This window comes from Vitis riparia, chromosome 17 (assembly GCF_004353265.1).
Source record: "Vitis riparia cultivar Riparia Gloire de Montpellier isolate 1030 chromosome 17, EGFV_Vit.rip_1.0, whole genome shotgun sequence".
Lineage (NCBI taxonomy): Eukaryota > Viridiplantae > Streptophyta > Magnoliopsida > Vitales > Vitaceae > Vitis > Vitis riparia.
In genome coordinates, this window is record NC_048447.1 from 5,987,147 (window position 1) to 6,011,525 (window position 24,379).

At 32.6% G+C, this 24,379-nt stretch overlaps 2 protein-coding genes across 4 annotated transcripts; one reads left to right on the plus strand and one right to left on the minus strand.

Annotated features, from left to right (window-relative positions):
• The first annotated feature begins 1,754 nt into the window (after positions 1-1,754).
• On the plus strand, positions 1,755-10,665 carry LOC117904677. 2 transcript variants are annotated; one of them, XM_034817406.1, is made up of 8 exons: positions 1,755-2,412; positions 5,418-5,588; positions 5,859-5,957; positions 6,058-6,159; positions 6,285-6,395; positions 7,978-8,118; positions 8,288-8,641; positions 10,122-10,665. In XM_034817406.1, exons 1-8 carry the CDS (start codon positions 1,948-1,950, stop codon positions 10,401-10,403), a joined length of 1,725 nt encoding a protein of 574 aa, XP_034673297.1. In that variant the 5' UTR covers positions 1,755-1,947; the 3' UTR covers positions 10,404-10,665. The 2 variants fall into 2 exon arrangements, with proteins under 2 accessions (XP_034673297.1, XP_034673298.1); XM_034817407.1 differs by lacking the exon at positions 5,418-5,588.
• Positions 10,666-10,882: 217 nt separating this feature from the next.
• LOC117904675 (methyl-CpG-binding domain protein 4-like protein) lies at positions 10,883-18,995 on the minus strand. 2 transcript variants are annotated; one of them, XM_034817405.1, is made up of 3 exons: positions 17,325-18,995; positions 11,480-11,666; positions 10,883-11,322 (listed from the first exon to the last, which is right to left on the minus strand). In XM_034817405.1, exons 1-3 carry the CDS (start codon positions 18,792-18,794, stop codon positions 11,246-11,248), a joined length of 1,734 nt encoding a protein of 577 aa, XP_034673296.1. In that variant the 5' UTR covers positions 18,795-18,995; the 3' UTR covers positions 10,883-11,245. The 2 variants fall into 2 exon arrangements, with proteins under 2 accessions (XP_034673296.1, XP_034673295.1); XM_034817404.1 differs by having other exon boundaries at positions 11,470-11,666.
• Positions 18,996-24,379: the final 5,384 nt, after the last annotated feature.

Genomic DNA, 24,379 nt, shown 5'->3' on the forward strand with positions numbered 1-24,379 from the left:
ATTTGTAAAGTCTCACCTAATTGGACACCATTTATTATTCTATAACCAAAATAAAAGTATTTTGAATGCATTTGCTATTTGACATGAAATTGTTTTGACTTAAATATGAAAATGTTTGATCTATGAAATTATATTAATATTCCTTATTGAACTTTGATCTCATTCCCTTTCGTTGACAATTTTTCAAGTATTCTTAGTTCAGGCGAAAAGTGATGGATAGGTTGGGAAATTGCTTTTATTAGGATTTTGGTTTAAACTTTATTTTGGACATTATTTAGATGTCAAAATTTAATTTCCATTTGAATTATTCGAGTTTAGAGTTATTTGGACAATTACACTTTGATTGATATGTTAGTTTTGAAGTTGAGAATAAAGGATTATAAAATTTATTTATTTTATTAATTTGAATAGAACTTTGGTAATTAGTAACCATCAAATTACAAAATGAATGTTTGTATTGTTTTCACTTTAAACCTTCAAGCTCATGACATAAAATGATCATCATACCCTTAGAGTGGGCCTTGGGGTGTGACAATTAGTATGTCTTGTTACTTGCTTTATGTTGATCGTAATAAAGAAAAAAAAGTGAAATACATGACCATATAAAGTTTAAATATTGTACGTCTAATTGCGCAATTTGAATGAGCCAAGTGAACAATTGAAATAAATTGGAAATGCCCAATTTGAATAAGTAGAGGTGCATAATTTGTGTAGTGCACAACTTCTAAGGTACACAACTAAGAGTCTTTAGGAAAAAATTAATGTAAATGATTAAATATAATTTTTTTTTTATAAAATGTATATCTTATTTTTTATTTATATAATTTTTATTTTATATAAACAAATATTTTAAAATTTTAATTAAATAAAGAGTTACAACTACAATCAAATTAAAACCATAAGCAAAAAGTTAAAACTAGAATTATTAACTATGATTTTCATATGAAAATTTAAAAATTTTAAAAAATATAAACAATAAAATAACATGTCAAAATAGTTTTATTTAGTGATTTATAAAATAACTAAATATTTTATTTAGTATAAATATATAAAATCCAATATCTTGACTAAATATCTAAATTTGTTCATTATATATTTATTTTTATATTAAATTTCTCATTAATTATTTATTATTTATTACATATTTTATATTTAAAATGTCCATAAATAATTAAAATAAATAAATATGAAAAAGATGAAATATTAGAAAAAATGAAGTTAAAAAAAAGTCGTTGGTTTGCGGGCATCTTGGATGGAGTCGGGCCATGTCAGAAAGTGATTATAGCAGTGGAAAACAAATTATTTGAAAGTTTGAAAGTTTCAATCCTTGGAAATTCTTGGAATAATTGTCCCATTTGACCACTCCTTTGTATAAAAGTATGAGCGAATCAGCAAAATGCTAGGGATGGTAGGGGGCCTTTCACTTTGGAAATCTTTGGAAGATTTGTTGGATCAGAAAATGAATCATATTAATTAATTAATTAATTAATTAATTTATAATAAATGAGATGGGATTTTGGTAACGAAATTCAAACTTAAAAAGTAAGACCATAAACCCTTCCCACCCAAACGTTGGAGGCGTGAAATAAGGTGAGATATCATTTTAGATATTCAATTCCAACAATTAAGATATTTGACCGATTCGCCCCCCACCTCCTTCTTCCTATTATATGGTTATAGATACAATTTTCGTGTTAATGCTAAGGGCAACTCCGTCCACTTCTTACATTCTCCATTCAAAAATTCCCCAAATTTCGATCTCTCCGCCAAATTAAACAGCCCCCCCTGTTTCTCTTTTCTCTGTTCTCTTTTACTCCAAGGTTTCATTTTCGTGGCTTCTCCGTCAGCTCAGTCTCATTCTCTCTCTTTCTTCCTACAAATTACTCTCCCTTGAATGGAGAATTAGAGTGTGGAAACCCTCTTTTCTGGATTCATTTCTCAGTTAATATGGCGACGTCGGCTTTCAAATCGACGACTAAGAGGTCGTCGATCGGGACGCCGTCAAGAGCCGGGACTTCCAGCTCATCAGCTCATCGCCGGTCGAGGAGTCTCAGCCGGTTCTCTCGGAAGGTTCCGGCGGCGGAGGAGGAGGATTTCGAGGAGGTTCCGGTGCCCAAGGGGAGATTTGTTAATACTGTGAGAGGATCGGGGTTCCCGGAGATCAGCCTAGATGATCTGGCGGTGGATTTCTTCGGGTCTGCCGAGAGAGGTCGGAGTTCTGAATCTTCTGATGTTGGCCATTCCGTGACGGCAGGGTCGTCTCAGAGGCGGGGGAGGTCGGTGTCGAGGAGAGGCGCTGATGGAAATGGATGTACTTCTGAGAATTTTGGTGTTGGAAGGGCTGTTTCTGACAACAATTCGAGGAGGAGAAGGTCGGTTTCGGTGGTGCGGCAGCAGATTAGCGATTATGAGGTGAAAATCTGCAATCATTTATTGAATTTAGTTAAATCTCCATCATTTTCTACGAATATTAGGAAATTGTTTTTCTTTGATGAGGATTTTAGCATCTTTGCATGCTTAGTCGGATGTATGATATAAATCTATTTATGCTACTTCAGAGGTAATGAAACATGAAGAGAACCCGTGTTTCAGGCTTTAACTAGTACCGTCTTCCTACCTGCGTAGAACATGAGTCGCCATTAACATAAGGGTCCTTCTTAGTTTCCCAATCTTTGAGTGTAAGCAATAGGTCTACCATCAGTCACGTACGAATGCAGAGGTATTACACATAAATATGTTGATACATAAGAGAAACATAAAAAAATAAGAATGACACTAAATAAATTTGATAACTAGTTTACGAGAACTGTTTCTTAAAAACAATTTATTTCTAGGCATTGTGAAATATTGTTTTTCGAGCTTTAAGATTATTTATTTTAAAGTGAAATGTTTGTGAAAACTAGTATCCTCATGCATCATTTTTTGGTTAGTATTGAAAAAGAGAGTAATGCTGAACTTGGATACTTCCATTTTTGTTTTAATCAATACTAACAGGTGTTACATGGGCTTGCATATGCCCTGGCAACTGTAGTATTTGTGAAGTGAGTAGAGTTAAGTTATTTAAGTGAGATGTTTCACTTGCATATGGGTCAAAAGCATGGAAATAAGGGTGTGTTGTTGAACTTAGAAACCATACATGCCAGAGATTGTGCTTGTTTCATAGCTTATATATACCTTAGTGATCTTTTTACACTCCTTGATATGAGTGTGCTTGGTGTGTGGGTTGTCAGTGTTTAACTGAGGGATTATTAGTTGGTAAGACTTGTAGTTTGAGTGGTTATTGGAATGTGGTTTGGATCATTTTACCTAACGAGGTATATCTTTATGTGTGTATATATATATATAGTTTATACATACTAGAGAAAATTGAAGAACAATACATGTTTTGTTATTGAAATTGAGATGAGTTCATTGACATTTTTTTTTTTACAAATATACTAAAATTTCTTGCCTGAGCATCTATTGTTTTACATGCAATTTACTTTATTCCATTTATCTGGGGTTCATTGTGTAATGTTTGTCTTCCATTCCATTCCATCCTAGTTTTGGTTGTCTTGGTTTTATACACTGAAGATGAATCTCACCTATGGATAACACCGGGGTGAGTAGGTGTTTTTAAAACAATTAGAGATGGTATCTCACAAATGCTCACAATTCCCCTATTTTTCAACCTTACGAACAAACAAGTAAATCACAAGCAATAATGAATGCACCAACATTTTCCCAAACAAGTTATTCAATGCAAATGAAACAACACTCCCCAAACATGAAATATATAAGACATTGCATCAACACAAACACTCATTTTCACATGCTCCTTGACATCAATCAACAAAAACTGATATATATCTTGTTCTTTCAAAGCTCCAATAGCAATTATCAGCTCATGCTCCAATTAAACATTCAATATAATTCAATGAAAATAACATAAGCTAATGAAATGCTAATCAAAAGACAAGATAAAATAGAGAGACAATAACACCAATATTTTTAAATGTGGTAAACCTCAGAAGAGATAAAAAACCATGAGCCTCAAGTAATCAAATAATCCACTATGAAGAAAAAATAGTTGAGTACAAGGTTTTACCAAGCCTGGGCCCTTCTATCCACTCCTGAACCACTTGCCTAGAGCCTTCAAGCTTTAGCTTCTGCCTTTCTTCTTTCGGAAAATACTTGGAATCCACTCAAAGCTTGGAGCTCGACCTCTTCTTGAATCCACACAAGAAGAAACTTGTGTTTTACCCCAATATGTTGAATATTAGAGCAATATGAGAGATGATGAAAAGCATAGTGAATCAACCCATTTGGAACAAAAATTTCTCACTCAAAAATGATTTTCAACTCAAACTCAATTGATTTTCTCACAAGGCGAACACTCGTAAGAAAAACTTGAAGCTCAAAATTGGGTTTTTCACTCTTACATCCATCCTCTACACTTCTAGAAAGAGGGTTTGAGTATTAGGGTTTTGAAACCCATCCAACGATTGAGATTTGTTTGGAAAATCATGACAATTCATAGTTGTGATCGAAGTTTAATTGATCGGACAAGACTGAAAAAATTTGGGTTCAACATAAACTATTACCCTTTAGTTTGATTGATCAAAATGTTTTACACTCTTAAGCTTCAATTTCATTTTCCAATAAAAGGATAAAAATTTAAAACACGGTTGATCAATGTTTGCCATCATCCATCACCTCAAATGCACTTATCAACTCTAGCCATCTTCAAATATGAACAATTTGGAAAAAGCAAGTGACTAAGGGAGGATTTGAAGAGTATGAGCCTTAGCACAACGGGAATTTTGACTTGGAATTACCAATGCACAAATACGCTTACATACACTTTTGGCATACATTAGCCCAATTATTGGGGGTTCACTGCATAATGTCTGTCTTCTATTCCATCCTTGCTTTGACTGTCTTGGTTTTATGAACTTTTTTCATACATACCTATCAGTTGGAAGGTATTCGATCTTAGCCTTTGTTGGAATCTAGACAATTGGAACCTTGTAATTTTCCTCTTTTTTTTTTTTTTTTTTTTTTCTTTGTTTTGCCTTCACCAGTTGAGGCTCCATTGGTTGGTAGGACAGTGTGGTCTATTGCATGTGTTCACCTCCAGCTTGGGCCCTTTTTAATAATGAGTTCTTTGCTAGTTTTTTTGCTTGGTATGGATCTTCTCCCAACCTTGTTGGAACCATTGGATTCCTGATTTCTACAGGCATTATTAAATAGGAAATATCAGGACATGATTTGCTACTGCTATTATGGGCATTCAATAATTTTTGTGCAATATTATAGGGTGAGATTTAATACAAATTATATTCTTGAAGCAGAAAATGAATGCATATACTATAGTTTCTTGTTTGTTTTACATGCTTTTTTCACTTGTTTTATTTATTTATTTTCTTAAATGGCAGAGCGATGTAGATCTTTCTCAAAATTATAGGAATCGTGCTAATCTGAAGAGTTTCAGTGATGGAAATGGACAAATGCCTTCATCACAGAAGCCTACAATTTCAAATCATCGTAGATTTCTGGGAAGGTCTTTGAGCCAGAAGGATCTATTAAAGTCAAATGATGGTTACTCTGTAAGATTCTTCCATCTTATATGGCTGAGAGCCTGAGAAGAATTGATCTTACTTTTGTCAATAATTTTATCTAGATGAGGATATATTGGACTGGGATTTTTAATAAGGGGAAGCTGACAGGCAGACCGGGTTGAATGGCTTAGTCGTGACTCATATGATACCTTTACTTATTTGATATCTTCTTTTATATGTTGTTTAAAGCTTTTCTTTATCAGGCTTGGGGTTCTATAATTTATCTGAATTTAAAATAATATATTTTGGACCTTTCAGAGCCAGTCTTCTGCTGTAACTGATGATGAAGCAAGGGATGGTTGTTCCAGTAAAAATGGGATTGTGAAGACAATACGAGCTGTTTATGCACAGAAGAAGGTTGCTTTACTTGATAAAAGTAACACTTAATTATGCATTGATTGGTATCTAAGTTTTATCTTTTACATTTATTGCTTTTTTTGTTGTCTTTTGATACCAGGCCGAGCACCCAACCGGGGATGATGTGAATGGCGGGCTGTATGAGGCAATGCGTAAAGAGCTTAGACATGCTGTGGAAGAGATCAAAATGGAACTCGAACAGGTCTGTTATAACTTAGCATTCTGTACACGTGCTATATAATGTTGTTGATTTTTGCTCTACATGTTCGAAATCTGGTTTATCCTTTGCTTGCCAAAAATTTCTGTGGTCTCTTACAAATTGTTCAGGCCATGGGAAACACAAACACAAACACAAGTGGTGATCATCTGCAATCCAATAATTCCGACGTTCTTGATGTTTCCACTGTCAGAAGAAATTATGCTACAAAATTGGAACAGGTATGCTTGGATGATGGGAAGGTTGCAATAATTTAGCATTTCTTTTGGTGGATGTTAAGACATGTTTGATTGCATGAGTCAAATATTCCACTTTGTACTTGTAAATTGTTTCATCTGATGAGCTGCAATGGTTGCTGTTGAAGGGTGTTTGTTTGCATGCATCCTTTGATCACTTTTTAAAAGAAAATTAGGCTTTGTTTGGGAACTGTTTCAAAAACAGTATTAAAAAAATTTGAAAACCGTTCTTTGATGTTTTGTACTACAAAAGTTTGTTTGAGGACCTAAAATGTTCTTAACATATTCTCTATGTTTTTAAATATGTTTTAAAAATAAATTTTATTTATAATTTTTTTTAATCATTCTTCATATTAGTATAATTATTTTTAAAACAACCCTTAAAAAATTAGTGAAATCAACTAAAAAATATTTTTTGAAAATACTTTGTTTTCTATTTTTAGTAATAAAAACTAAGGTTCTGTTTGACAATTGTTTTCTGACTACCAAACATGTTTTTCTAATTTTTTTTTTGGTTTTGAAAAACATAAACTATTTTAAAAAACATTTGCCAAACAGAGCCTTAGGGCTTGTTTGACGATTGTTTTCAAGAACAGTTTTTTGTTTTTCAGAACAAAAAAACTGAAAACATATTTGGCAACCAGAAAACTATTTTAGTTGTTTTCACTTGTTTTTTGAAAGTTGTTTTAAAAAATAATTATACAAACATGTATAATGATTAAAAATAAAACTCTAGACCTAAAAATTATTTTTGAAACATATTTAAAAATATTAAAAACAGGTTAAAAATATTTAGGTTCCCAAACAAACTTTTATTCTACAAAACATTGGAGAATTTAAAATTGTTCTTAAAAACTATTTTTTAGAATTGTTTTAAAAAACAGTTACAAAATAAGGCCTTAGTTTTTTTTTTTAAAAAATAAGTTTTAACATACTAGTGTTCTTTTTTTTTCCCCCTTAAATGAAAATGGGGATTTAGTTGTTTGGCAGAAGGTAAGAGAATGAGCAAAAATAAGAAAAAGAAAGGAAAACATTGGAAGAAACGAGGAGGAAAAGGGAAGAATGTTTTGCATGATTAACCCTCGCCCTAAAAACTTTAGATGTACTTTACTACTCGGATTCAGTAATACAAGCACTATCAGTTTTTTTAGTTATCTTTTTGATTAGCTGGGAAGGAACATATGTTACTGAAACTCTCATGTTTGGCAGTGGGAAATATGTTCTACAGAGGCCTAAACCTCACAGCATTTATTGCTAATGGTGCCCTTAACAGGGAGAAGCATGTTACTTCTGGTTTAGTAAATATCAGGGCATTTATTACTAACGGTGCCTTAACAGGGAGATGCATTTGAATATTTAGTGTGACTTGATATGACTGTTTAGTGACGATCAGAGAATTACCGGCCCTTGCGCCTGAGCTTAAATTTCAAGATTGGAACCGGCCTAAAAATAATAATAAGTTTGCTAAAGTTTCCATGCAATGACTTTTTTCTTAATTGGGATCATTTCATTTTTTCCAAGAACAAAACATTGGTGATAGATTGACAATTTTGTTAATTTTTTTCAGTCAGAGAAGCGTAAACAAGATCTATTAGCTGAAATTCTATTGGAGGAGCAACGTGGGAGAGAGCTCTCTAAGATTGTAAAAGAATTGCTTCCTGATTCTAAGGACACAGCTTCTGTAGAAAAACCATCGCGAGCCAGAAAGGTATTTTCTATGTTGCATTCTACCAGAGTGCATGAACTGCATTCCTATTGCCATGTCCTAGCAAATTTATTGATTATATATATTTTATGGTGGTGTGGTGTTCTTAGCTGGGGGAAGTGGTGACAAACACTTCCATTGACATTACCTTTAATGCGTTCATAATTTTCAGAGAAGTAATGACAGAAATAGGATGTCTAAGCGACTGACTGAGGAGGCAGAGAAATATTTTGAGGACTTCATATCAAATGTTGAAGATACAGATATTTCGTCATTTGATGGAGAAAGGAGTGATGGAAGTTCAACTTTAAGTGGAATAACAAAACCAAGGGAACCTGAGAAGCATAGCAGGGAACCAGAAATTTTTCGAAGCCAGGTACCATCTTATTCTCTTCCTTCTGAAATGGATGGGTTGGTTCTCCCTTGGTTGCAATGGGAGACTCATAATGATAGTTCTCCCCTATCATGCAACAAGAAGACAAAGCTGCCAGTGACTCCAAAAACTCTTGTGTGGGATTCAGCTCAGGTAATTGCTCCTCTGCTTTTAACTTCTCATTGAAAAAGTAAGTTCTTATATATAACTATGATATTACCAAAGGGAACTAGCTAGATTTAAGCCTACTTTGAACAAATGTGAATCATGCATTGTTGGTTTCTTAATTACCCACATACCGTGTTTTACTCTGTGTTATAATTGTTAATTTTTTGTTTTTTTTTTTTTTTTGGCATGGCAAATATGGTAGTAAACAATAATATTAGCTACAATTGTTTTTTTTTTATTTTTTTTATATAGATTAAAAATATAATGATTGGAGAACATTACTTTTGCATAATGTGTTATAGTGCTTTTTCTAGGACAGTATCAACTACATAATTATCAGGCCATGATTAATTTGTTAGTTTCAAGTTTTCTCCATCTCACTAGTAAATGGTGAAGAGGGATCTTCCGTGATTGCTTAATTTATGGTCCTGCAAAGTATCCTTTGTGATTTTTTTTATTTCTTTTTCCTTACAATTATACTTTAAGGTTTTGTTGTAGTTTTAAATTGAGATATTTGGCACCTCTTGCGTGAAATGATATATACTGGATTTCCTGATTTGATGATATTGATTCTGATGTGTATTATTTGGGCGGTGTGTTATGGATCTCGTTTCAGTTTATAAGAGAATCATTATATTGGACAGTACTACGAAAAGAAAAAAAATATTAAGAAAAATGTTTTTCTCACATTTGGTTTTTCTATGGAAAATAGTAAATAAAATCAAATATAAATACAATTAATTAAAAATTTATGTATTTTCAAATTATCTAATCTTAATATCGAGGAGTTAGAATAAATAAAATGAGTTTGAAGTGGGAATAAAAATAATTTATTGACTTTTTTTTTTTTTTCCCTTCACTTTTCCTTATATTTTTTTTTTCCCTTAAATTTTCTTGGAATCAAACATAGCTGTAATATACTTACCATATCCATAACATGTTGAAATTTGTAAAAGGAAGAATTTGAGGTGATAATTGAGATGAGTTGTTTAGAAGGAACATAAATCTTTTCTGGCTACATTGTTAGATTACTGTGTTTTGGAAATGCATGATTCAATTCTGACTATGCTACTGGTTATGCTCCTTAGTTACATACTAACATATATTCTCACCTGAGAACCATAACAAGGTTTCCCTTCCACTAAGACTGGGTCGATATATTTCCCAAAATAAATGTATACTCCTGTGAATAGGCTATACAAATCTGTGCTACTGCCACCAAGTATTTAGCAATCTCCTCTGATCACTCTGGAATTAGCAGGAGTAGACCATTTAACATAACAGAACTGCTTTTCAGCACTTATATATAGACTTAAATGTTCCATTGTATGATAACTTTTCAGAGTGTTGTTATATTGCTTGTATGTCAAGACATTATTCTAGTTAATCTGGAGTGTTTTCAACTCCATTTTTGTCAATTAAATCCATTGTTTAACATTTATCTTCCATTTTAAACACATTATAGGAGGGCATGAATGCACAAGATCAAATTAACTGTTCCATCAGTAGCCGCGGTAGTTGGAGCCCTGGAATTGTGGACAGCCCTTCCATTAACACAGGACACGATCTGGGGAGCAAATTTGGAGGACCTGGAAGTTCACAGGGCCAATCCTTTAGGAGATCAGGATTTGACATGGATGAGTATGAGAGTCTTAAATGCAACGAAGATCTTCTATTTGAAAGATGGAGACAACGGCAGAGAATAAATTCAGGTGGTCTCCTGCTTTGTGGCAACATTCTTCTTTAGCTGCATTCCCTTGAGTTTACATACTCTGCGGCCTTAATTTCATCCATCTCCCGCATTTTTCTTAATCGTCCTTAGCTAAGATAGCATGCGTTCTTGTACAGTGTCTATATAGCCAAACATTTTCCAGAATCATGATTCTCCTACCCTGGTTTAATTTATTCTCCTATTTTTCAGACACTTGAAGTCCTTCACTACCATATGACTATTTAATTTGGAAGGGCTTACAACCCTTTCTTTCCTTTTAATTCATTTTGTTTCTTTATTTCCTTTGCCCCTTTTGCTCTTTTGGACGGTTATGCATGCTATAGATTTAACATTACAAATGTGGCTGTTGGGTGTATTAATCATTTAACCCTCGTTTGGACATACTTAAGTTTTTTGGTTTGTCTAAACCATACTTTATTTATTAAAATTTTTATATAGTGATAACAAGAATAGCTATTCACTGTAATTTCATTCCAGTATGCTGCAATTGCAAATGACCTGGGAAAAAAGGCACATGCTAATATTTACAGTTAAATAAGCAAAAAATAAGGCAATATAGCCTTATGATATTTACATGTAAAATTTTTGCCTAAGGATGCAGCTTACTACATTCAGTTTAAGTAAATTTACAACCCGTGAAATGATTAATAATCAAATGAAGCCCTACAAAAGGAGAAAGTCACTGAAATGTTGTGTATGGATCTCGAACCTGGCACGAAAAGCCCTCTTAAACAAAAATAAGCCATTTTCCTTCCTGTTTTCTTTTCCTTACAAAATGATTTTCTATCCTACTTTTTTTTCTCATTGTTTCTGAGATCCAGAGGGAGTAATAACTTGATAAAGGTATTTCCAGTATTTCACCAGCATGTGATCGTTGGGTACCACCAGGCCCCAATCTCCTGAACAGAATATTGCATATGCATCTGCTGCGTATCTGGCCAATCAAAGACGAGAAAAGTAAGCAACTTTCCATCAGACAATGACATGATCGTAGGGTCGATAAAATTCGGCACATAAAAACGAAGTCTTGTAATTGTTTTCTAGGGGTGTTAAAGTAAAAAGGAAAAATAGGCCAACATACTTGCCAATACCATGCAATTGGGTCACGTGTGTCCAGCTATCGTCCAAATATTCCCGAGAGAGACGTTGTATCATTGCTGCCCTCTTCTTTTGTAAACCTAGAGTCTCTATAACCTTTTCTATCATCTTGGTGGGAACATCTGTAGCAGTCTTTGCATCAGGACAGAGAGTGAAGAGATCGGAAATTACTCTACTTGCCTGTAATGAGATATCTCCATTAATATTACACCCACAAGATAAAGATGATTTCTATCTGAATAATCTTCATGCAATTAGCAGCTAATGAAATTGAAACTTAGCTCAACCAGAGATTCAAATCTAATTAAATGAGATGTTTAATAGAAACCCATAGGAAAGAGCCCAGAGTATGTCGAAACAAATACAGCTGAAACTTGCATTTTTTTTCCTCCATTAATTCTTTTAATAGTTTGCTTGGTTATTTGAAGGAAAGAGGATATGTACTAAAAAAGGAGGCCTGGAAAACCCAGAAAGACTCCTAATTTGTTTTTAGCTGAAGTCACAGACTAGGAAGTCCTTAAAATTGCTTTCAGAACTCAGCCCGATTCCTAGAACAACATTCTAAAAATTCCCTTGAAAAAAAGAAAACAAACCTATCAATCAGCCTAGTTAGGAATCCCGACCATTGACATGTATTGACAAATAAGTTTCTGAGACTTGATAATCCTCATTGCCCTTAGGCAACGACTTAGTCCATAAGGCTTGTGCACCATAACAATTTTCCAGGGTCTGCCTTGCAACACCATTAACCTAATGCCCATGATAAATATTGGCTATCATATATATGTTGATAAATCAAGTTTAAAAAATACAACAATAACCATGGAGTTATGCATATAAAATTATTGCTCACAATTCATGATTTTTCAACAAAATTTGTGACTAGTAGCAGAGAAAATTCAGTCTACCAATTCACATAAAATGTTCATGAGTTCAAAGAACTTTCCACTCACTAACAGGTAATTTCCTTCGTGAGAAAGCTGACTAAGAAAGGATCATCTCAGGTACCATTCCTGGATTAACTGTGTACCCAGCCAATAATCCCAGCCAAAAGTCAAGCTCATTGTAAAACCAACCAAAACACAGAATCGGTTGATGCACCAAATCAACCATTAAGGTTATTGAACTATGAGGAGACTTAAATTTTTTTTTGATAGGTAATGATGTACTAATATAAACCAAAGAAATAATGCATCAAGGAAGACATGAAGCATATCAAGAGAAGCAAAGAAAACAACAAAAAAGAGCCAAGGAACCACCATGCTGGAATTTCAAAAAAACAACTCCCTCTCCCTTACCAAGAACCTAACCAATCAACAAATTCAATTAGACATTATGTTATCACCTATGTAGAACTTTACCCAAAGGAGATTACCAAGGAAAAATGTTTTTCAGAATTTGGATAGACTACTCATTCTCAAACTACTTTTGATTTCTCTTTTCCCAAATAGTCCGAAAAAGGATGCATAAAGGAACAACTATTTGTGCTTTTTTTTTTTGATAAAGGACCCATGCCACCCTAACAAAGTTTCTCTCACTGTGGCCAACAAAACCCAAGGATCACCAAACAAAGAAAATGTCAACTACTGGAGAACCATTGCCTTGGGACAATGAAGGAAAATGCAATCAATTGACTCCTCTTCCACTTTACATGGTAAGAATCTATTAACCAGCATCACCCTCTTTTTTAAAGTTGATCTAGAATCAAAACCTTTCCCTAATAAGCTTCCCATGCAAAGAATCTTGCTTTAGATGAAACACAGAGTCCAAATGACTCCCACTGGAAAAGAAGTTCAACTCCCACTCCAAGGCAGCATAAAGAGACTTCACTAAGAAGATTTCATTCCTTGAATCTATCCACACTACCATATCCTCCTCCTTTCCGTTCACTATCTTTCCTTGTAGTCTAGCAAAAAGTTTTTCTACATTATCAAGCTCCCACACATTAAGATTTCTAGACAAATAGAGATGCCAATGACCCCTCTCCCTTGATTGATCCCATCAATCCACCACCAAAGCTTCTTTTGATGAGGCTAAACCACATAGAGATGGAAAAAAAAAAAAAAATACAAAGGCTCCTCTCCACACCACTTATCATTCCAAAACTTCACCATCCTCCCATTTCCTTTGAAAAAAAGAAAAAGAAAAAAGAAATTCTACTTTAATATCTCCATCCTTCCTAATAGCTTTCATAACCCAACACCATACACACCTCTCACATCACAAGACCGCTAACACTCCTTTTCCACCCATATTTTCCACTATAACATGTCTCTAGAAAGCTCCCCTTTCACTCCCCTATCAAAGACACTCTTTTAGGTTGGCCTGACTCTTTTATGGGGAGGAAGCGGAACAATGTTTAGGGAGCTGCTCCTTTATGCTTTTCTTTGGATAATTTGGAAGGATAGAAATAAAAGATCATCTAAGAATGAGGAGCTCTCTAATCATAGATTGAAAGTCCTATTTCTGTGTAGTTTGTTTTCTTGGTCCAAGTTGTTTATAAGTGATATATCAATGTCCTTGTTTGATTTCATTGATTGGTTGGGTTTGGTTTGAGGGATGAAGTATTTTTTGTTTTCCAAACCTTTTTCTTGGTCTTTTTTGGCAGCCATTGTATACATCGTGTGTACCTTGGTGTGCCCTTTTTTGACTTTTTTCAATACAATTGCTTCTTATCTATCAAAAAGAAAAAAAAAATGCCAATTGCCAACTCCGCTTACACAAAAGCACTTTATTAAGCAACGAGATACTCCTTACACCCAAGCCCCCTTTTCTTTTCTTCATGCAGAAGAATGGCCATTTCACCAGATGAAGTTTTTCCTCCAAAGCCTTGCCTTCCCAAAGAAAATTTCTTTGAATCTTCTCAAGCCTCATTTTAACTTTTATCAGGATAGAAAACAAAGTCTTGAAATAGATAGGCAAACTTGCTAATGTACTCCAAATCAAAATAAACCTCCCCCTTTTTGAAATATTTTTTTTTTCCAAGACGACAACCTCTTGTAATACTGCTCTGCCACTCCAACCCAAACCACCGCTAACTTGAAAGGAGCACCCAGAAGAAGCCTCAGATACGAAGTTGGCACCTCATCTACCCTATGTCCCATTTCAAAGGCCAACTCCTTTATTGTCCACCCTCCCAACTTTAATCAACTCACTCTTTTCAATGTTAATTTTCACACCTAAGAAGACTTCAAACCACATGGGAAATCAGATTAAATGAACCATTTAGTCTTGAGAAGCCTCACAAAAAACAAGGGTATCATTTGCAAACAACAAATGAGATACCTCCTCCCCCTCACCTCCTTTGTCCCCCGCCCTAAAACCCAACAAGTAACCACCATTCTTATCTCTCTTTAGCAGAAAACTAAGGGCATCCACAAACTTAATTCTACATCTCATAGAACCTGTTTCTGATTAAAAAAAAAAAATTTTTTTTGATAGTTTGTAAGCTACTTTGTTCAGGACAGCAAAACTTTTTACAGTCTACCTAGCTAACAACCAATGATTGTAAGCTAGCCTATCAAGAAAAACTAATAATAAGCTATCTTATCAAGGAAAACTAATATTATATGCCAATGACCTCTAATATTTACCCAGTAAGAATATTTCACAGCATGAATACCTGCAATAAATAAAAATGATTTCTATTTCAATCTAACATTGCAAACAGTTCTTGAGATGCCACATCAAGCCACCATCCTATTAATAGTCGTTATAGAGATTCTCCTCCTCTAGGATCCTTATATCTACCTAACATATGGCCAACTAATGTTTTATAAGTAAACTATATCCTTTCTTTGACATTTTTCCAATAAAGATTTGCAGCATCCTGTTCTCAATCTTCAGTTTGGTTAAATTTCTAATGCAGCTCGGGCTAGCTCATTTGGGAAAATTTTAATTTTCTAGAGAAAACCACTCTATTAGAGTTGGAAATAGACTAGATAATAAATCAATCTGTCCTAGACACACTAAAGTTTAATAAATGAAGAAGGAATAATCTTGCTTGTAGTTTTAGTCAAGCCATTGATCCTGAAGTGAAAGCTCAACTACCTACACATCAGAACAAAAGAATGCAATTCTGTCCTTGTGGGCTTTAGATTGAGCAAAACACAGATCAATTGCAGTCCCAACTTGAGCTTCTGGCTTCAAACACTGACAAAGCTAAGATTAGGCCAAATCCCAATTCAGCTCGGCACAAAGAATTTTCAGACTCAGCTCAATTTACAGGTAACAGTAGGATGCCAACAGGTAGCTCAATCATGATGAATCCCACCACATGAGATCTAGGTTCCACAGCCCACTTCAAGATCATACAAGTCATACATGTCCCAAACCAACCCTAATTGGACAGGCAGATCACCTGACCAATAGCATGTATATGTACTTTCTTATAGCCATAGAATCTGATTGCTGTCGCCTAAAGATCAGATTTACCCTAAAGCAAGAACATGGAAATTTTTATGCCCTATATCTAATACAATACATTGTTGAGACTTACTGAGAGAGAAGGAACATTACTAGTGTAGAACTACAATTATCTCTTTCTTCTTCTCAATTCTTCTTACATATTTACTTATTTAAACTCTTAAACTCTCAACTAGCTACTGCCATAGCCCAGAAACCTAAACCAACTATTGTCACTCTTACTTATAGCCCTAATCTATACTGAACAATCCTCCTATATGAAACCCCCAAACTGACCCAATTTTCCAGTGCTTATTAACCCCAAAATTTTTCCATCACAGCTCGTGACTACAATTGCATGTGTATGAAATTTTGGGTCACAATTAATGAATTCAGTCAAATTTGTAAGTCAGCATTAGAAAGTTCATTTTATAAATTCATATAAAATGGCTAACAAACACTCTCAAGAGGTTAAAGTTCCCAGTAGGTGACTGAAAAAGGAATGATTTCGGTACCAATCTAGGATCAATTATATCTCTAAACAGCTAAGCTAAAAGCCAAGGTCATTAGAAAAACAATCAGAAGTTACAACTGTCAATGCATGAATCCAGTTTTCAGCCCTTGACTATGAGGACTTCATTTCATGTTCAATCCCAAAATCAGGTCACCTGCTTATGTAACACATTTTGAAATGGAAATTCGTAGATTGCACTAGTTTATTGGAGGTGACCTTCTACAATTATAAGCCACTGACCTTAAAATATCCAAGTAGACACAATCAACATAGAAATAAACCTGATGTTACTACTCATTAAGAATAAACCTGATATTACTATGCATTAAGCGAGAAGTGAAAGAATTCATAATTTATCATAGTTGGAATACTCAACAACATTGTACCAAGAGCAAACAAAAATGTCCTCTGATTTCAGTCTAACATTGTGAACAAGTTTTGAGAAGCCACTTAACCCATTTTACCCTAAGCCAGAACATAGGGACTGTTTGGCAGGGGAAATGGAAAGGGCTGTTTTTGGAAACATTTGCATTTTGAGAAGTGTAAAGAAAGAATATGTTTGTTGTTGAACTGTTTTGAATTGTAAACGTGCTTGCAATCTTGAGAACAGGAAAAACAACATCTTAATGTTTTCTAAATATGACTCATTTTCAAGAAATGTTTTCAAACACAGTTATTGAAAATGGGTTACTGAACAAGCTTTTTCTGTATCATCATTTTCTCTCTATTATTGGAAGTTAAAAACAATTCTCATTTCCAACAGCAAACAATAAAAAAATTTTAGTGCACCTAAATCTAAATGTTGTCTGGACCAAGAGATAAGTTGTCTTCAAATTCATCAACATAACATATTCTCTGGAATATTAGAAACAAATACTTATAGTAAAAATAAAAGAAAAACAAGAAGCCCAAAAAATTACCTGGAGACCAGAAGTGCAGTTAAGGAGCATGCATATGACCATGACCCTCCAAGGATCATGGTAATGATCTTCTTGAAGGAGATGGAAATGGGAGGGTGGAGGCTTCCAATTATTATCAGGACTTTTTCTTCTGTAAGCCACATTTAGCTTATTAAAAGACATAGCTCGAACCGGTTTCTTAGCATCTTCTTCATTTATGGGGAAGTATGGGGATACTACTCTAATCGGTCGTGCCCGACTCTTCTTTTTTGGCAATTTCATTTTCTCATCTTCCATAGTAACATTCTGAGCATTTGTTTTCCTCTTTCCTTCTTCTTTGAAGCTTTCTTCATTCTCATGCCCTTTCTTTGTCTCTTCCTCTGAATTCCCCTCCTCCTCTTCCTTTACTGCCCTTTGACAATAGGGAGAGACTTTCTTTTGGGAATTGAAATTGGAGCTGGAAATGGGTTGCTGTACTTCCATCTTCTGATCCTCCACCCTGACATTTTGAACGTTTATTTTCTTTTTTTGTTCTTTAAAGCTTTCAACGGTATCATTTCCCTTTCTCTTCCTTTTCTTTGTCTTCCTCCTCTCAATCTTATTAGAAAAATTGCAGTGCTCCTCTGGATTTCTTTCTTGTTGCTTCACTGCCTTTTGGAAATAGGGAGAGACTAACCGTTGGGAGTTGGAATCTGAACTGGAGTTGGCAACGGAATCTGATACCGCCCTTTTCTTCTTCTCAAAATAAGGGGAAACCACAGTTGGTTTGCTGTCCACCTGGGCCTCTAAATTCATCTCCTCTTCTTCCTTTACTGCCTTTTGACAAAAGGGAGAGACTTTCCTTTGGGAACTAGAATTGGAATTGAAAACGGGTAGCTCAACCCCCATCTTTTGATCATCCATTTTAACATTTTGAATGTTTATTTTCCTTTCTTCTTTTAAGCTTTCAAATGTATCATTCCCTTTCCTCTTCCTTTTCTTCTTCTTCTTCTTCTTGTTATCAGTCTCATTAGGGAAATTGCAGTGCTCCTCTGAATACCTTTCTTCTTGCTTCACTGCCTTCTGGAAATACGGAGAGATTAACCGCTGGGAATTGGAATCTGAACCGGAGTAGGCAATGGAATCGGATACCATCCTTCTCTTCTTCTGAAAATAAAGGGAAATCCCCCTTGATTCGCTCTCCAACGGCGCCTCTGAATCCCTGTCCTCTTCTTCCTTGAGTGCCTTCTGAAAATAGGGAGAGATAATCCTATTGGAATTGCATTCTAGGGTTTTCTTTTTCTGGAAATAAGGCGAAATTCCCCTGGAATTCTGACTCTGCAAATCAATCATAGGGAGATTGGACCGTGCGTTTGCTTTCTTTACAGGATGGATGGACGACAAAAACACAGCACCACCGCTCTGAGAATCATTCCCTTTCTTCTTCTTCAACCCATCATTCCTGAAAGCGAATTCCAAGAATAAATCTGAATGCCGTTCTTCTTCTTCCATTACAGCTGCTTCTACTCAAAATAAGGTGAAATCACCCTGGATTCACTCTCCTAATTACCTTGCCATCAACATAGAAGACGAAGTGTTCGTGAAAAGGTTTAAATACCCTACCCCATCTATCAACTGCTTTCTCCAAACCCCGCCTTCACTGCATTCCTACTTCCCCCCTCTTCCCTTTGCTCTTTCACTTTGCCTCCGCCGCTCCGCGTATGAATTTTAACCCTTATTTTTGGATGATGAATATATATACACAATTAAATCCTGCTTTTAATTTTTTATTATATATTTTAATTTATTTACAGGTGGGACTGTGGAGTGATTAAAAGTCATTTAAAAGTTCTTTTTTTTTTAAAAAAAAGAAAATTTATTATAACAGAAATAAAAAAGAAAAAAAAGTAGAGAGGAAGAGTTATGAAAAACTATGAGGTTTGTTTTTCATTGATTTGGCTCTCTTATTTACAAGAGTTGGAAAAATTAGAATTAAAAATAATATTTAATTTTTTACCAAGAATAACAAAAGTCTTTATGGATAATTGTGAGGTCATTAAGTCATTCACAACTATTCGTACATATTTATAACACTTTCTCTTGAATGACCATTACTATTGAAGAAAAATTAGGTAGACATTGTTGTTAGAACTACCTCGTTAAAAACCTAGACAAAGGAAAAAAGAGTACAATATGCTTCCCTCATGATAACATGATTATGTTGTCTTTAATGGTTCAATGTTAAGACCTTTGAGTTGGTGCATTCTAATTTGATATATAAACTTTTTGAATGTTGCAGTAGAACAAACTTTTGTGAATAAGCCTGCTCAATTATCACTTAATCTTATTTTTTTATCATCGATTTCACCACTTTTCTAAGGCTTGTGTGTGTCGAAGAACTTTGGTAAAATATGCTTGGTTCAATCGCCTTTAATATATTCTTTTTTTTTTTATTTGTGCAATAGATACAACATTGTCTTACATAATACTGTTAGAGCCTTTGATAAAGGATAATTCACAAGACTTTTGAATATACTTTATCATAGATTTTAACTATACACATTCACCATTAGCTTCATGAATTGCCAGTATTTTTGAATGATTTGAGGAAATGACTACTATTGTTTGCTTAACTGATTTTCATGATATTGCAACATTCCTACAAGTAAATACATAATATAAGCTCATGTCACTTGTTCCATGGAAGTGTCACAATATATGTTTAATCTCATTCCGATGTCTTCTAGTTTAGGCGGAATTGTACCTTGTTAGTAAATTGATAGAGAATATTATGTTTGGTCTAGTACAATTTGCATATATCAATACACCAATTGTACTGAGATATGGTACTTTTAAACCAAGTAATTTTTCATTAAAATCTTTAAGACAAAGCACGTCTTTGTTCACTTCAAGTGAAAAAAATAATCATGGGAGAATTGAGTGGATGCAATTTGCCAATATAAGAGTGCTTTGATACATTCTCTATATATGTTAACTAATGAACTAACATGCCACTTGAATGATGCTTTATCTGTATGCCTAGACAATATTTTAATCTTTCCCAGATCTTTCCTTTTAAATTCTTTCTTTAAATAATTAGATGTTTTTGTGTACTTTTCAGGAGTTCCTATAAGATTCAAATCATCTACATATACTGCAATTATTCTAAGCCTAGTTTTTGATTTCTTAATGAAAATACATGGACGCATAAGGTTCTTCACATACCTTTCTTTTGGAAGGTTTTCATTAAGGCGATTGTACCACATACATCTGAATTGTTTCAATCCATATAAGGATTGTTGTAGCTTGATTGAGTATATGTTGTGAGGTTTTAAATACTTTTCTTCAACCATTTTAAATTCTTTGAGCATTTTACACATTTGAGATTTTAATTAATTTCCTTTAGATATTCAAAAACCTTTAGAAATTTTCATGTATATATCATTATACATGGATCCATGTAAATAAGTTGTAGCTACATTTAGACGATGTGTATGAAGTCTTTCTGGGACTACTACATAAATGAGTTATAATGAGAGCTAATGCATGGTTTCTTTTAGAAACTTCATGCTATAAGTAATATTTAATGTCTCATGATCTTATTTTTCATAGCACCTTAATACAAATATTCATTTTTTCCAACAGGATTTAGACTTTAGGTTCTCTTATTTTTATGTCTTTAGGTATTGGACTTCATGTTTTAATATTTCTCATTTTGTTAACAAGTTTAGATTTGTTTGAATTACTTTTTTCCATTTTGACTAATGGTTTTGTACTTTCTTTTTTCTTTTTTCAATTAGGATCTTCATCATTTTTAATGGTATAAAGTTACTTTAGAAAGAAGACATTATTTTGATCCCATTTTATATGATTAACAGAGATCTTGCTATTTATAGGTACCTATGCCTCTTTAGGGGTTATTGCCTTTTTAAGAACCTTTTCTTTTTTGAGGAATGTTATATAACTTGTTTGTTTTTTTAGGGCAATTTATATATGCTTTTTCAAGGGCTATTTATTTATAATTTTGGATTGATTAGTCATTTTATTGCCTTTCTTATGATTATACCCTCTTTAATAAGACTAATTGTAGTCTTTTCAGGAGTAACTAATATTTCAATGTGTTTTTCTTTATGTCAGTCTCTTTTAGAGGATTACGACTTTTTGAATGATTTGTCATACCTCATGACTTTGAACATACTAATCTATCATGCTTTAGACCATCTTTAATTCATTTGCCCCAATGGTGGCTGATTGTCTTACTTGGACATCAATCTATCATACTTTAGTGAGTTTTATGTTTATTTACAGTAGTATTAGTTAATTATTCTTCACAGACATTAATTCATATTCAAAATTCCGTACCATTCTTTTAGAATTAGTTTGTCTTCTCCTAATGGTAGAAAAATTGTTTCATTAAAATTAGAAATTTGCATAATATGTAATAATACCCTTCATCAAATATACTAGTCACTAAATGAAGAAACTTCTTGTTCCTTAATTGGGAGGAGTTAATGCATTGTTCTTTAATTGCAAGGAGTTCATGCATCATTGTTCAACTTGGGGACTAAGTTGGTTATCTTAGATTCTTTTGGATTTTATAAATTGCCAAGTGTCATCATACGAGTTCGTGTGCCACTAGTGACTTAGTATGATCTCTTCGAGCTTTTGATTAGGTTTTCATTACTTGATATATATGGCAATAAGATCAATTATTGCTAATGTTGTATAATGAGATAAACATCTTGGAATATATTTATTAAGTAGGGATATTATGTATAAATAAAACATAAACATGCATTAGCAAATATCAACCTAAGAAAGTAAATATCCTATGTGAGAATTTAATAATAAACATATCCATTGCCAATCAATTAGTCAATTTTACCATTAAGATTTTCAAAGAAAGTTATAATAATCCAAGTTAGATATGCTAACCAAAATTTCCATCTACCAATCTTTTTCTTTTCATTTTGGTAAAAGTTAACAAAATATTTGATTGTATGACTAGTACACATCAAGTGTCATTACATGTCACACTTTTAAAAATCAATTTCTTATCATCTATGGTAGATTTATTCGCAAACTTGACTTTCTTTATGATTTTACCACTTTTGATGGTAAGGTGTGAACTTTTTCATAGGAAAACAATGACCCTCATAAATTAAGAAGTTATTGTATATTGGATTCAAATGATATCCTAGTTTATAATTGCATTCCTAATTAGTAACATTCACTTTGGGGAATGATTTTGATCCTGTTATATAAGATTGATGATTATTCATGAAAAACTTTCTATGCTCAATTACATTTAGTTATAGTGAGCTTTGAGGAGGATAGTCTTCTACTGATTATATCTTTCTTTTATATTATTCCAAATAATTAAAGGGTCATTATATTTTGATTACATAGAAATTACATACAGTAACATGTTAAATAGAAAATTAAAAATATTTAAATAAATTTATAAATGTGAAACACTTACAATTATGCCTTTTCATGAGACATGAACACTATTTTAGAAATAAAATGTGAAATTTATAATTCTAACTATTTCAACCTTTTAACCTAGCAAAAAATGAAATAAAAAATACTATTGATATATCCAAATCTAAATCATAGAAAATAAAGGATTTCAATAATTCAATTCTTAAAAACGAGAAAAATTCATATTTCATAATTTCAAGCTATGAAAATATATAAAATTCTTGTAGCTATAGGTTATAAGTGAAACAATAATTTTAATTATGTCATAATACTTAAACAATTTTTGGTTGTGTGTATATATATATATTAAGTTAAACATTTTCTATATGGCTTTTAGCCATGAGAGATTATGAATTAATTGTTCTACATAGCTCCAGGATATACAAAATGATATAATATTAACTTTTATATAGATTTTAGCTATAATATAAAAATAATCATCTTTATATCTTCCATTTATAGGAAATATACATTTGCTTTCAAGCTTCAGGTTATGAAAAGTATTTTAGATATATATATATATATATATATATATATATATATATATATATATATATATTTTTTTTTTTTTTTTTTTTTTTTTTTTCAAACTATAAGAATATGTAAGAATTTTTGTACATAGCTTTGTACAATTAGAATATGTAAATTAATTAGTTTATATAGCTTTAGGTTATAGTAATATACAAATTATTTTTCATGTAGCTTTAGACCACCAAATTAAATAATTATTATATAACTTCTACTTATAAAATATATAGAAATATATGTTTTCCTTCATCATGATAAACAACATTTTTATATTATCATAAAGTAAAATAATTATTATAAGCTCAAGAAACTAACATAATAATTAGGTAACATTAAATAAATAATAAAAATAAAAGAATAAATTTTTCGTAGCTTACTATGAATAATTTTATTATGATAAAATGAAAATTTTATATAACATCACTATGAAATATTCTTTGTATAGCTTTTGGTTATAACATTTTACAAAATTGTTAATTGACAATTTAATTTTGTATTATATCATAGTTAGAAATCGTTTATGTAGCTTTTGGTTATAGAATTGTTGATTAATAATTTTGGTTTGTATTACTTCTAGTTAAACAATAAAATTTTGGAAATTGTCTACATAGGTTTTGTTATGAAATAACTATCAATAAAAATTGTTTTCATAGCTTTTGTCTTTGAGAAATTTTCTATATAACTTTTAGCTTTACAAAATTAAAATATCAACATTTTCAACCTTCTAGCTTAAGCATAGAAAATATGACTTACATAGCATTTGATTATGAAAATTTTTATGGTTATATATTTTATTTTACATTTTTATCATAACAAAAATGTGTAAATTCATACATAACTTTAGATTATGAAATTTTCATTGGATAGCTTCTAGCTATATTTAGTAATTTTTAATTTTTCATATAACTTTTGATTATAAGAATTTTACATATTTTACATATTTTTCATAACTTTTAGTTATAATATTTTTTTTCATAATTTTTGGATAGAAATATTTTTTTACTTAATATTACACATGTTTTTCTACATTTAAATAAGATAAATGAAATAGAAAATAAAGATGTAATTTTATTACATACCTTTTA